The following is a 15,124-nucleotide window of genomic DNA, read 5'->3' as shown; positions in this document are numbered from 1 at the left end:
CAGAAGTGTGGGCAGTAGGCTTCAAGTTTGCTATTATTTTGAATACTTTATTTACAGTCATAGGTTTGAAGTCTGCGCACTTACCATTGTTTTGGGCAGATGGCAGTCCCAATTGGTTTCAGGTTTTGTTGTGACGCTGTGGTTGTTGGTTGAGCCCAGGGAGGAGATTTCGGAGGCAACGGCAGGGACAGTGACACAGTTGGACAGGGATGACAGATTGGTTTCATGAATAAGAGTAAGTTGAATTTTTGCAACTTAGTCAGAGAAGTACTTACCAATTTTTTTCACAGTGTTCAATGGGGACTGGTGTCTTAGATTGTGAGGTAGTGATCGTATGATGTTTGATTATGTTGAAGAGCCCCCTGGGTCTGTTCTTCGCACGATCCAGTTGATTGCGAAGAGAAGTGGCTTTTTCTCTAAAGATATGTTTCTTGCATGCTAGCTGTTCTGATCTTAAGAGTGAGAGGTGAGCCAGAAAGGGGTTTTGTCTCCAGAATCTGTTTGTCTTGATTGTCTTCTTGCGATGTTGAGGTCCGAGTTGAACCAGTATCTTGATTGAATTGTCCTGATCACTTAAGTTTAGTGGTGCGACTTGGTCAAGCACAGAGGTCATGGCTGAGCTACAGAAGGCATTAAGGTCATCAACATTGTAAGGAAGGGGTTGTGTGTGTTGCTGGGAGAGGATCGTGGCTTCCAGGTCCGTTTGGGGATGTGTTTGATGTCCCTAGCCCAGAGCATGAGTTTCATATCGGAGGCCTGAAGGAGTCTAGAGGACAATGAGATTGAATAGGATGAGCCGGTGGTGAGACCAATCAGCAGGTTTGATGCATATGAGAGAGACAAGCTCTGTTCTGGACAGGCCTAGAAAAATGGTACTGGAATTGCAGGTCTAGTGACTTAAATAATCTACTTGACCCATTTGTAATGTTCTTGACCCATAAACTGTTTTCAAATGATGTGATCATGGGCAAATACTTGAATTCATTAAGCTGCCATTTTTTTCATTATCACATACGAGAGCACCTACAAATGTGCGAGTTCACCATGTCTGCAGAACAAAAAAAACTTGTGATGTCTTCTTTAAGAGAGAACTCACTGATGTAAGTTGTGACATCACGGTAGATTCTTGAGCAAGCAGTTGAAGCTGAGGGGGGTTGCTGATAGATAAGCTGTATCTTATATATCCTGAATAAAGAAGTTCTACAATCATCAATTTAAGTGTGATTACTACACTTTCTATGGCGACGAGGATGGGACAATTATTTGCAATAGGTGTGGTGGACCGGGTCATATTGCCACTAATCCAACCTGTGGAGCAAGGAATTCGATTTGTAGGACTTGTGGAAGGAGAGGTCATTTAGCTAAAATGTGTAGGACAAAAGTGCGACTGTACAGCAATCTAATGTAAAACTAGTAGAAAATCTTGGGGAAATTCGTGAAAATGTAATTGTTGCAATTGATGAATGTGATATTTTTAATGAAACCTGTAGTGACAATGTGGTTGAGTGTCATAACACTGATTGTACCAATGATGCTGTAGTAAAAAGAGAAAGTACTGACAAACTTGAGAAGTCACATTGTGAAGTTAGTTTGGGTAGATCTATAGTAAAGGTCCTAGTTGATTCTGGAAGTTTATTCACCATTATCGGTAAAACTGTTTTCATGAAACAACTAGAAGGGAGAATAAATGATTTACTACGATCAGATATAAAAGCAGTTGGATATGGAGGTAAAACTATCAACATTATTGGTATGTTGTGGAGCGATATTGTTTTTAAAGGGAATGCTGTTCATGGGAGAGTATACATATCTGAAGATGGTTCTAACTTGCTAGGGTGGCGACACCAAAAAGATCTAAATATAATTCTCAATCCCAATAGTAAAGAACCTGTTATGGTTGTGGAGAGAGTGAATGAGATTGAGACAGAGTGGAGTGAGAAGTTTATGTCTGCATTTCCAAATGTTTTTACATTCAAATTGGGTTTGTGTTGAAGGGTTTCACCCATCGTATAGTCTTGAAGAAGAATGCAGTGCCGGTGGTACATAAGGTTAGGCCGATTCCTTTACTTATGAGGGAACCCCTTCAACAAGAACTGAATAAATTGCTGGAAAATAAGATCATTGAACCGATAGAACCTTCGGAATGGCTTTCCCCCATAGTGGTCGCCCACAAGGAGGGTAACAAGATTTGTTTGTGCATCGACCTTAGAGATCTGAACAAAAATATCTGGGTGGATCGGCAGCCCCTTCCCAATATTGGAGAAATGTTGAGTGGAATGAGTGTTGGTAAGGTTTTTTCTGTTTTGGATATGTCGGCTGCCTACCACCAAGTAAATTTACATCCAGAGTCGAGAACTTTTAACATCCTTCGCCACTCCGCTGGGCGCTTTCAGATATTATCGCATGCCATTCGGATTAGCTTCTGCTTCTGCAGTTTTCCAGAGGATTATGCAAAATATTTTTAAAGAGATGGATAGGATCTTGTATTTCCAAGATGATATCCTGGTAGTGGGCGAGTCTTTTGAAAAGCATGATGAGCTTCTAAATGAAGTATTAAGAAGGATTGATGAACATGGCATGACTATAAAAAGAAAAAAGTGTCAATTGAGAAAGGAACAAGTGAACTATTTAGGACACGAAATATCTGGCAAGGGTATCAAACCTAAGAATAGCATTGTGAAAGCTATTGTTGAAGCTCAGAGGCCTGTGGACAAGGATTTGCTAAGGTCATTTCTAGGTTTAGCAGAGTACTGCTCTAAATTTGTGTCTAATTTTTCTGATCTGGTTGAGCCGATGAGAGCATTACTGAAAAAAGGTATTGAATTTGAGTGGAATCAAGGTTGTGAAGAGGCGTTTAACAAGATCAAAGATTCTTTGATTCGTGCTCCTGTGTTAAGTCACTTTGATATTTATTAAAAACTGTATTGACGACGGATGCTAGCAATGTAGGTCTGGGTGCTATTTTGACACAGCTGGTTGATGGTGAGGAAAGGATAATAGGATATGCATCGCCTCGTCTACAAGGTGCTGAGAAGTCTTACTCGGCAATAGAAAAGGAAGCATTAGGTTGTTGTTGGGCCACTATTGTATATTTTTAAAGGTGGTAAGGGTCTAGAAGGTAACGTGACTCCTCGAATTTCTAGATGGCTTTTGTCGGTCATGGATATGAAATTCACGATTGACTTTGTAAGAGGCAAGAAAAATGTTGTGGCAGACTGTTTCTCGTATGCCAATTGTTGAGGAAGAAAAAACCTCTTCGCTGGTTGAAGTAGATGTTATGTCAATTTTTTTTTCTGGAGATGAATTGGCCTTGAGAAGTGAGGACTGGAGTGAGGCTTTGGAAGGTGATGAGTTGTATGAGAATTTGAGGAGTGCTATAAAAAGTGGATGGAGGGATAATTCGAGTCTGGATGAAGAGTTGAAACCGTATGTTAAGGTGAGGGATCAGTTAAGTATTCACTCAGGAAAGATTTTGAGATCCAATCGAGTAGTACCATCTAAGATATTGAGACCAAAATTGATTAAACTGGTGCATGAGGGTCATCTTAGTAGAAGTATGTGTAAGAGGAGATTAAGGCAAAGTTTCTGGTGGCCAGAAATGGACAGAGGTAGAAATGGTGATCAAGGACTGCTATGCTTGTAGAAACAGTGACAAATGCAAGGTTATACGTGAACCACCATTGGGATGTGTGAAAGTCCTGACCGTCCATGGGAAAAGCTTGCATTAGATTTTTTGGGTCCTGTGGAGAGGTTGGGTATTAGGAGTAGATTCTTGATTGTTTTAGTGGACTATCATAGTAAATGGTTTACTATAAAGCCAGTTGAGAATATCACAGCAACAAAGGTAGTTGAATTTTTGAAGGAGATATTTATGGAGGAAGGGATTCCTAGAACATTGGTTACTGACAATGGAGTGCAATTGGTGTCCAGCTTGATGAAACAATTTCTGGATGATTTCGGAATTGAGCATGTTCAAGTAGCGTTGGTCAGACCGCATACCAACGGTCTTGTTGAAAGGGTCAATAGGATTATTATGGGCAATATCCAGTTGTCATTGGCAAATGGACTGGTTTGGAGAGAAGAATTAAACAAGATGATGTGGGCTCACCGAGTAACTTCCCATTCTGTTACGGGAATTTCTCCTTTCATTGCATTGAAAGGGAGAGAGCCTGCCACTAAAGAATCACCTATTTGGTTAAGAAAGAAAGATCAAGTTTGGGTGGATCGCGAGTGCATGGCGGAAAGAATGGAAGATTCTCATGCACGGAACAAAGAAAGATATGATAAGAGGAAAGGTGTGAGAGTGGTGGGTGTAGAGAATGGTGATTGGGTTGTTGTGAAGACTGGGTTTGTTAAGAAAGGAGAAAGCAAGTATTCTCAACCTCGGAGAGTGATTAAGGTCATGGGATCTGTTGCAAAGTTGGATAATGGAAAAATCTGGAGTTTGGGAAATATATGTAAAATCAATCCTCATTTTTCAGAAGTTGTAACTTGAACAATTACATTGTCCAATTTTTGTATGCACTGTCAAATGTTTGATTGTAATATTTTATTATTCATATTAGCTAAGTTGTGTTATTTATGTATTATTTTGTTATGAGGGGGAAGATGTGTGGTGATGTCTTCTTTAAGAGAGAACTCACTGATGTAAGTAGTGACATCACGGTAGATTCTTGAGCAAGCAGTTGAAGCTGAGGGTTGCTGATAGATAAGCTGTATCTTATATATCCTGAATAAAGAAGTTCTACAATCATCAATTTAAGTGTGATTACTACAAACGCTTTTGCTTGATTTAGTAGACTAAACTTTAGATCCATATACAATGCAAATCTAGCCACATATAGGATATACATGACCTCTGACTTGCCTCTAAGTTCATTAACAGCAATGTCATCAGAGTGTGGGCAGGAATGTTTCTCAAATCTTGTTTAAAAACACCACTTTTAATTAATACATAACTAAAGCATGAAGTGGTAGCACACTGTCATTTGTAATCAGCAGATTTTACATTGAAATGGACACAAACCTTTCCACTGACAGGCAGCTTTACACAAAATAGCTCAAACTGTTAAAATTTTACTTGCAAGTGGGCAAGTAGATTTTTCAATGCCTGCTGGAGATTATGGCATCAAACCTAGAGCTTTCTCGCGCGTCGGAGCATTGCATAGTTGTTTGAAGTCATTCATATCAAGATAGTTGGTTAGGCTACAGACTGTGGCATCAGCGTTATTGTTCGAGTACAGGTTAAAGTCACCAGGAGAAAGGTGATTTAAGTCAATAAGGGAATGTTGTGTGATCAAGTCAGTAAATTCTTCAGCGTAAATTGTGCAAACAACAGGGGGCAGTAGATGGTATTGACCCAAAGATATTCGAAGGTTCGAATGGGCTGTAGTGTAATGAGTAGAAGTTTTTCTTTGTGAATGATCGCTAGTCCGTCCCCATTTGTCCTAGTCTGTCCCGGCTAAGGACACAGTAGCCAAGCAGAACAAGCAGGTCTAGCAGTGGACTGGAGCGTTCACTGAGCCAGCTTTCAGTCAGAAATGCAATGTCAATGCCATCCTCTAGTATTGTTTCGGCTAGGTCAGTGGCGTGACTAACTGCTGATTGGCAGTTAATGAGCATGCAGGATAGAGAGTTGGGACTAGTGTTCATGGAGTGCAGAGTCTGGATAGTGGTGTGCTGGGTGGTTGGGCTGCATGATGTGCAGGATCGAGGGAAATCGGCTTGTGCCCAAGATAACAGGTATTGTAGAGATAGGTTTGAGGTCTGTAGGAGAGGTATTGGTGTTGTAGGACTTGCTGAGTGATTCAGCTTCCAAGGGGGATAGGTAATTGAGGGGTCGGGCCTGTGGAATCGTCGGCTCAGGGGTAAGGTGGACATGGAGTGTTTGCTGTCGATAGATCTGTTTTGGGGAAGAGTAGTTCCCTATTTTCGGGACAGAGTAGAGTGGGGAAAGGGCCAGGTTTGCAAAACTAGATTTTAAATGAGAGGTCTATAGTTAATGAGTCAAGTTTTTGTTCTATTTGACTCAAGCACTGGTTGAGAGTATCAAAGATGCCGTCTGTTTTGGGGGGAGGAGGTGTGGACAGAAGGAGGGTCTCAAGGTGGGCAGGCGATCCACAGAGGGGAGGGGGAGTCATTGAGTTGGGAGGAAGGGGTGGTTAGTTTGGGTTGGAAGGGTTGGGTAAGGAGCATGGAGCTCAAGAGGGGAAGAGTAGTATAAGAACTAGGAGTTAGGATGGTGCGCTCCGGTCTGGTGAGCTTGTCGAGGGGCAGCATGGTAGATTAATCAGTAATCACAACGAAAATCACTCTGCCCACAATTGATGCATAAAAAGATAAACAGTCATTAGTAAATAGGAAGCAGCCCGACAGCTCAAGCCATCCCAGTTATGATATACACAACATATTAGGCTGAGAAGTCACATTTATTTGTTTGATTTTATCAAAATTGATGAACATGGTGAATAAAAGTTCCAAACACATCCAAAATACCATACACACGTCCACTCAGTCACAAAACTCAGACACATACCAAAACAACCTCTTGCATACTGTCAATTCAAACAAACGTAGTACATCAGAACAAGATTTAAATCTATATATACAAATAATCACAAATTCTTCCCGTCAGATAGGGGGATGCAAAAATTCAGACATAATTAAATGGAATCCATTATAGTCTCTAAAGTTCCCACGGTGTGTTGATCATACAGATCATCTTCCAATTGCTTTCTCAAAGTAGTAGGATGAGAAAAAAAAGCTAAGATCAGCGCCGACGCACGTTTCGGTGTTTAACCCACTTTTGGGTCACTTTCTTCAGGACGCAGGGGTCATGTGGGAAGACACAGTGTGATGCGCCTGGAACAAAAGAGTAGGACACACGTGTTCAGGAAATGATGTACTGAACAGGAGGCTCGGAACAGCGGGATCCACACTAGAATCCGAGGAGATAGATTGGGCTGGATAGACATTTCGATGGACATGGTTCAAGCTATGAGAGCAATGGGTGCGGTGGTGCTTCAAGTGTTTCCAGGGGAACCCACACTGAGGGGTTCAGGCTGGTGGGAGGCCTCAGGGTCGGGCCATAATCTGAAAAAGTCCCACTGGATAGAAGCGATGCAGGAACAGCAGGAGGGGGCCGTAGGCCAAAAGATAGGTGTCTTCGGTCGGCAGGGCTCCGTAATCCTCAGGCGGTCACAGCAGCCTGGTAGAGTAATCAATCAGGGTTGGTAAAGTGCAACTACTCACCCGGGGGGTTCTCAAGGTGTTGCGGGGAGAGGGGTGGCTCTGTTGAGTGCTGGGGTCTTCCGAAGAGCCAGATTTTAGGTCCTTCCTGAGCTGGGGCAATGTGGAAACGTGCCGGAGGGGGAAGTCATTCCAGGCCTTGGCTGAGAGGTAGGAAAAAGACTTTTCTCCCGTTCTGGTCTTGTAGATACGCAAGACGGTGGCCAGATAGAGATAGTCTGATCGGAGGTGTCTTTCTGATGCGTGGAAGGAGAGGTGGTTGTTCAGGTATGTGGATCTGGTGTTGTGAAGAGCCTTGTATATGTGGGAAAGGAGTTTGAAGGTTACTCTTTCAACTGGGAGCCAGTGGAGGTCACAGAGGTGTTGGGTGATGTGACTGCAACGGGGGATGTTGAGGATCGGTCTGCCTGCGGCGTTCTGGAGCTTGCGAAGGAGTATCTTGTTGATTCTGCCGTAGACAGCTTTTTCCGTAGTCCAGTCTGCTGCGGAGAGTGTGTGTGTGTGTGTGAGACAGTTTTTCCGGACTCAGATGGGATCCATCTAAACGCCTTTCGAAGCATGCAAAGGACGTTGAAGCAGGTTGAGGATACGGCATTGATCTGGCGGTTCATTGTGAGCGATGAGACTAGTATGAGGAAGAGGTTTCATGCATGATCCGTCACAGAGGGGGAATTTCCGAGAGCAGGGGGCCATCAGGAGTCAATCCATGCAGAGGGGGTGGAGCCAAGGAAGAGGATTTCTGTTTTCTTAGAGTTGTTTCAGGCAGCTTTTCTTCATCCACGTGGCGACTGCTTTCATCCCTTTTTGGAAGTTGTATTTGGTGATGTTGGGTTCGTTGGTGAGGGAGAGTGGATAACCTGGGTGTCATCGGCATAGGAGATGTTGAGGCCGTGGTTCCTGACGATGGAGTTATCAAGTGTAAACGGTAAAGGTTTGTGTGATGTTGGATGGACACTCCATGTACTATGACGCGAGTGAAGCGGGAGCAGCGGTGGCTTGAGAGGTAGAGCAGCCCTGGGGGGTATGTGAGTTGTGGATTGACAAGTCAAGGAAGGCAGGGAGGGTTGGTGATAGAAACAACTTGTGTTAGTGAGGCAAGGAGTGACGGGAAGTGTTGTTAAAATGTATTGCGTGTTAGGACGCTTGGATTAGTATGATCCCCATTCTGTAGATAGCAATGGAGATCTCTCCTCTAAAGATATGAGAGGGGGGGCTGTTGTGAGTTTAATTCGATGAGGAATTTTAGGTGATTTTGTGATATGCATGTGGAGTAGGAAGGTGTTTCTCCATTTAGAAGACCCATTTGGAGTAAAAGATGAGGTCAATTTGCTAGTTACAGTTGTTGGCCCTGTAGTAGGTATCTACTATTAGGCTTTCAAGGACTTGTTTGAGAAGGTTGTCTTTTAATTTTTACCTGGAATGAATAGATATTTTTTGGGATACTTCACACTCCAAGAGTTTGGGCCAAATCTCCCAAGAGCAGAGCTGGGGGATTGTGGAGGGGCAAGACATTGTGGAAATCGTCTGTATTACCTTAGTTAGGTGGAGGACAAGATTCGGGACAATAGGGGCTTGGAAGGCCACTGGAAGGTGCTGAAAGCACGTTACGTCAGAGAATTTATGTTCAACACAAGGCTTCCGTGTTCATTTGAAGAGAAAAGATATTATGGGATAGTCACTGTCTTGCAAATCTTGTTGGTGTGAGTGAAATAAATCACAATGTAAGCTTCCAGCACTATGCAATAGATGGGTGTAAAGGCAGCTTGGCGGTAGGAGAGTCTGATTCTAATGCTCCTTGTCTTTTAATCGAAGTATGAGCCAGCCGGGGGTGGTGGGGGGATCAAAGGAGAAACAAAATCAATCAACATGTTCCCATTGGTAAGCTGTAGGGTGATGGAGGAAACGAGAAACCAGTGATGGAGCCCAGTGGGCTGATTATCAGGTCACTCTGAGTCGAAGGGCTAAGAGGCAGTCAGGGAGCTCAGGGACGCACCTGTGGCCAAGTACTCAGGATCAGTGTCTTCACTGTGTGAGTTATCCAGCAGGGAGCCGGGCTGGGTGGAGGGAGAGTCACACTTCTGCATATAGGAAGCCGATTAGGATGGCTCATAAAATACCACGGTGAGGGCACATACCACCACAGATGTACAGCGCACAAGCCGGTTGTAGCAGTTTGTGCACAGTGAAGCTCTAGACAGTAGGCGCCAGCGGCTGCAAATTGTGTAGAGCAGTAACAGGCTGTCCTCAGAGACAACATATAGGTCAGCGACCGAGTGCAGATGATTGTGGGATGGCCACCACCCCACTAGAGATGCAGGACACAGTCTGATACCTACAGACCACACAGAGTGGTGCGCTACAGCAGCAACTCTTCTCCAAGATCTGTGCAGCAGACAGGGGGGAGGGGTTCGAGGTCACCAGCAACTCTGGAGCCGTGACATCACCCAGATGAGCGCGTCACTGGAAGGGGAGATCAGGGTCATAGGGACCAGCAACTCTGGAGCCGTGAGTTCTTTCCCAGATGAGCACAGCAGTGAAAAGTGAGATCAGGATCAGAAGCGCAAGCAGCTTGTGAGTCGCAAGCCCTGGGAACGACCACTGCAACGTCGAGTCTCTGCCTCAAAGATGGCAGACTTCCGTCTTCACCACCGGAAGCAGAGCTAGGACTCCGGTTGGCGGAAGGTATGCCGGGAGGCACTGGAGACCAAAGGAACCCTGTTAATCTGTGAGATGTAGAGATGATGACAAGCAGATCGGTCCAACTCGTAGTGAAGGAGCCTGCTGCAAGAGTGGACAGGAGGTCCGATGATCGCCACGACTATCCCTGTGCTTTGTGGCAGGAATCCAGGCGTTCCAGACAATCCAGGTACCTCTAGTCACTGCAGCCAGTAGATCACGTGTCGTTCTGACTCGGAAAGGGTAGGCTAAATCTGGGAAGTGATCCTAAGCCAGGGAGCCTCCTAGTGGCTCAACCCTCCGGCCGCTATTTTCTCTCAGTCTTCCTATAATTAATAGATTCATTCTTGACCACTCTCCTCCTCCTCTCCTTGACCACTTTATGTGTAGCATTGCATAGGGTTTAGACTTATTAATGCTATTGCTTTGGGAGAATGTGTCCTTTGCTGGAAACACTTATATTTACTGTTGGTGTCCATGTTTTAACGGAGGAAACAAGACGATGGACTAATGCTAGACTAGCAATATTAAAAGGCGTATGGTAAATATAAAGGGGAGAGGAGTTGGCCTAATGGCTTGGGCGGTCGACCTCGAATCTGGGGAACCGGGTTCGACTCTCAGCAATGACGCTAAACATCCTGTGATTCTGGGCAAATCACTTAATCTCCCCATACCTAACAAAAATGATTGTGTCCTCATGTAACGCAACTGGTACTATGTAAAGCGCTCTGATACCCAATACCTTCGGGTCAAGTTTGCGCTATATAAGACTCTGTAAATTTATTTATTTTTTTTAATAAAAAACTTCTCATTTCCTACGTCCACAATAATATATTATGTATAAAATAACTCAAAGCCAGGAGGAGCTAGCACAAAGTAAGCAAGAGTATAGTGGTTAACATAAATTGCTGCCAGATACCTAAAACAAAAGCAAGCAGTGATCACCCACTACCTTGCAGTAGCAGAAGGTAAATTAATATGATGTTACACAGGACTGTAAACACAGCCAGCCCTTTGGTATAGAGGCCGCTGGTGGAAACCTGCAGAACGTCAATGACTTACCAGTCTCGTTCCGGGTCCCAAAGTACAGCGTTGGAGTGACATTAGGGAATATACTTTGAAATAAGGCTGGTTTGCAAATCTTCTCATGCACGTCAGGTGCCTCTTCCATACATTTTCTGGAAATAGATAAAACATAATTATAAAACGTGTGAAAGCAATGTGTCAGAAAAGAAGAATGACTTGTAAACCTCTCTTTTGAAGCAGGTTTTGTGCCTTGCAACAGTTGATCATGGACTAATTTTTCAGCAGTTCATAAAATACAACCCATTCTTTATTGTGCTGCCATTTTAACCAAATATGCACAATATGGCGGCATTTTGGACCTCAGATGGGCTGGTCCTGCCAAAGAAACAAGAAAAACAACAATAGGGTTCTTCTACGAGAAGACTGAAAATGGAAACATAGAAGTGGCCACTCTGGTAAGAGGACGTCGAGGTGACAGATTTGGGAAAGAGGACCATACAATATAGGAATTACACCTCTTGCAGTACTGACCTGGAGATAAGTAACATGGATGCAGAGGAAGGTATGCCTGCGACTGAAGAGTCAGAGTCATCTAAATAGGGAGAAAGGTGCCATGAGATCAATTGTAAGAATAGTTCAAGAAAAAGTAACACCCACTACTTAATAACAAACATTCAATGAGTTGATACAGCATACCGAATGGCCCAGAAAGCATGACGTTTGAGCAACACATGCGGACGGAGTTGAAATACTATTACAGTGGCTGTGGTACAGTTGTTAGCCCCAGGTATAAATGAATACAAGACTCCAACGGGGTTCACACAAAACCAATGGATTTCATTAAGACAGACTGGGGGATGAACTCTTAAGCAAGTGAACTTTGCAATCAGTATAAAGACAATTTTTGCAATATATAAATATGCATGCAAACTAGGGCAGAGACATATACGTCTAGTGGCTATGAGGGACAATGGTCACTGTGAGAAGTTGGCCTGATGTGCAGTGTTCACTATTCTAGTGATCACTATATATCAGTCCAAACAACCCTTATTGATGATTGGTTGTAAGTCAACCTTATAGACCAGCTATCCTAGTAGCATGGATACGAGCAGTCTAAGGCTAAGACTCTAGAGGGCGTGTTAAGCCAGCTGTTTTACCATCACATTACCCCTTGAACACCCAGTGAAAGGACACCACACAAGTGTTATGAAAATAAACAGTGTATTTATTAGAATCACAACAACCCTGTACTCTTTATGAGGACAGGGTGCTAGGCACACAACAAAACTCTTACGAAAATACTTAAGTTAGCACGTTATACACAAATGCCCGAGGGGCACGAAAAACCATATACTTTAAAAGTGGAATGCGAATTACTAGCAGGTAAGTAACAGTTCTAATAGGCTTTGGAATCGCTAGGACTGGACTAGGGAATCGTTAGATTACTACTAGGAGACCCAGGGGACTCGGGTGCAGAGTGTGCACTCTCACGCGGGATGCGGGACAAAGTCTATGGAGGCTAGTAAAGGCAAAGTTAGTGTTCACGGGCGAACCCGACCTGGTAGGAAGAAAACGACAGTGGATCCTGACCCTAGGATAGTGAGGCTATGCTGGGACACCGAAGTGCCGAAGTTACCTAGCCCAGGGGCTGCAGCTGCATAGGTCTGAAAAGACGTCGGGGATCTCGTTGCCGGACCAGGAGCCTGGAAGGAAGAAGTTGCTGGCAGGCGACCAGTGAAGAAAAGTTCGATGGATCCAAGCCTGGATCAAGGAAGAAGAAAACCTGAAAGCAGAGGGGACCAAGTTCTTGAATCACTAGCCAGTGATTAAGTGGGCACCAGGATGGCACCGGGCGAAGTCACCGCAGTCAGGTGAGTGGGCACTGCTGGGCTCTGCAGTCTCTCGGACCAGGAGGCGTTGTCGGCGACCAGGATGGAGGTGCGAGCTGTCCCACGAAGGTTCTTGCTGTCGACGTCGCTGGACCCAGGATTGGGCAACAAGTCTTGGCAAATGCAAGGCCCACGCGGTGGACCTAAAATGGCGTCTTGGGCGGACCAGGAGGGTCCAGGGTACTTCTCCGGTGGAGGGAAGCAAGGGCCAGTCTGGAGCAACCAGACCAGCAGCAGAAATGTCGTCGGGCGTCGTCAGGAAGGCCACAAGCCAGCGGGCTAGTAGCCAAACAACGCGGTGAGCAGTAAAAAGCAGAAGGGCCCCACGCAGATCGTGGAGATGCTGGGGGGCTGCTCTTCGGTGCTGGAGCTGCTCAGGGTGGGGGCTTCTCGGACCCCAAAGCACTCACCAGGAATTCACTCGGCGGGCTTGCTGGAAAGAAGTCGTGCAGTCTTGAAGATGGCCGGTCCCTCGAGGTCTCGTCACACCCACGAATCTCAGCGTGACTGATGATGCAGGTAGAGGTCAGAGGTGCCAGGGAAGCCGGTTCTCGTCGAGCTGGGCAGTCGGATTCCGGAGGAAGGACTTGCAGCAGACCGCAGTGTTCTTAGATGGTGCCTGCGGATGCAGGGTGACTACTCCTTAGTCACAAGGGAGAAATCTTAGGAAGAAGTCTTGAGTTCCTTTCGCAGAAAGTAGTTTCAGGATTCAAAGATGATCTGATTTGGAAGGGGGCCAGTTCCTACCTTTATCCTGTAAAAAGGGGCTGGCACGCGACTAAGTCCTGCCCTATGGGTGGGACTAGGAGGGGGGTGGTTACACCCACTTCCTTGGCGGGCTTTTCCCCAGCACAGGGTCTGGAGTGACCCTGGAACTGGTTCCAGCCAGCCTATGCACAGTGAGCACCGGGGTGCCACGTGCAGTCACCTTCCTCTAAAGCCCTGCCTACCTACAATACACAAAACCCTGTCTGGGACGGTGCTGGCACCGCCCCTGGCAGGAAACCCTTTGTCCTTATCTCCTGCTCTGGGAGGACTCCCAGCAGCAGGAGGGCAGACTTGTGTCTCGGTGGCAGCATCCATTTTGTGGATGCTAAGGCTCTGTCTGACTTTAACCGGGGTTAGGGGTTACATACATGTCGTGTCCCTCTAGAAGGGTGGAATGCTAACCCCGTCGCCAGAATTGGCGAGGGGTTAGTATTCCAATTCGTATGACACCTTACTCGACATGTTTTGATAAAGCGATACCAGAGTTGGCACATAACCGCGAGGATTATAATGCACTTAAGAGTATATGGTATGCGATATCATGGAAACGGCTAAGGGATGGATCCCGAAAGCCGCAGACAGGCTCAGCTCATGCCAGAGCACCATCTCACACGATTCCAAGCACTCTGCCTTCAGGATTGTTAAGGCCTGCCATAGGAGTGACTGATAGGAGATCTGTGTGTCCATTTTAGGGTTAGATATAGGTATACTATATCTAAAGCAAAGGGTGAGTACACCACCTTGCCCCAGCTGTCGTGCAGCCAGTTGTGTCAGTTTTAGTTAGTCAATCCAGGGGTGGCACAATACATGCTTCAGCCCCTGGGAGACTTCTGGGTGCACCTCAGCCCTGGGTACAGGGACTTGGAGAGGGCCCAGTGCCAATTCAGTACCTGAGTACAATTTGGATAGAGAGAACAGCTAGGCTGTGGGTCTGATTAGCAGGCCCACAGCCAGGGAAAGTCGTAAACCAGTGCAGCAAAAAGCAAAAAATCTGGGTGATCATAGGATTGCAGACCCTACTCTCCTACATGACCCCCCCCCAAACTTTGGGACAATAAACTAACCTTGACCAAGGTGAGTCTTCTTGCTCTAAGTGGAAATACCTGGAGAGCCCATCAGCATTGCTGTGATCAGTCCCAGGTCTATGCTCCACTGTAAAATCCATCCCCTGTAGGGAAATGGACCACCTAAGCAGTTTGGGGTTTTCACCCTTCATCTGATTTAGCCACAAGAGGGGCTTATGGTCTGTCTGAATGGTGAAGTGAGTGCCAAACAAGTAGGCCCTCAGCTTCTTCAGGGCCCAGACCACAGCAAAGGCCTCCCTCTCAATAGCTGACCAATTTTTCTCTCTGGGTGTCAACCTTCTACTAATGAAAGCAATAGGCTGATCATTACCATCAAAATTCAGTTGAGACAGAACAGCTCCCACACCCAACTCAGAAGCATCTGTTTGGACAATGAATGGCTTGGAGTAATCTGGACTCTTGAGGATAGGTGCTGTGCACATGGCCTGCTTT

General features: G+C 45.4%; 1 protein-coding gene across 2 annotated transcripts in view; it reads right to left on the bottom strand.

The window, feature by feature from the left end:
* Window positions 1–15,124, bottom strand: part of TTLL4 (tubulin tyrosine ligase like 4) — a 411,567-nt gene that overhangs the window by 258,828 nt on the left and 137,615 nt on the right. For both annotated transcript variants that reach the window (XM_078679201.1, XM_078679202.1), the window contains 2 exons: window positions 11,482–11,542; window positions 10,987–11,102 (listed from right to left, as the gene is read on the bottom strand). In XM_078679201.1, the coding sequence (XP_078535327.1) occupies window positions 10,987–11,102; window positions 11,482–11,542 (177 nt within the window). The remainder of the gene's footprint in view (window positions 1–10,986; window positions 11,103–11,481; window positions 11,543–15,124) is intronic.

The sequence above is a fragment of the Lissotriton helveticus genome, chromosome 3_1, assembly GCF_964261635.1.
Source record: "Lissotriton helveticus chromosome 3_1, aLisHel1.1, whole genome shotgun sequence".
NCBI classification, from domain to species: Eukaryota; Metazoa; Chordata; class Amphibia; order Caudata; family Salamandridae; genus Lissotriton; species Lissotriton helveticus.
This window is presented reverse-complemented; position numbering and strand designations above follow the sequence as displayed.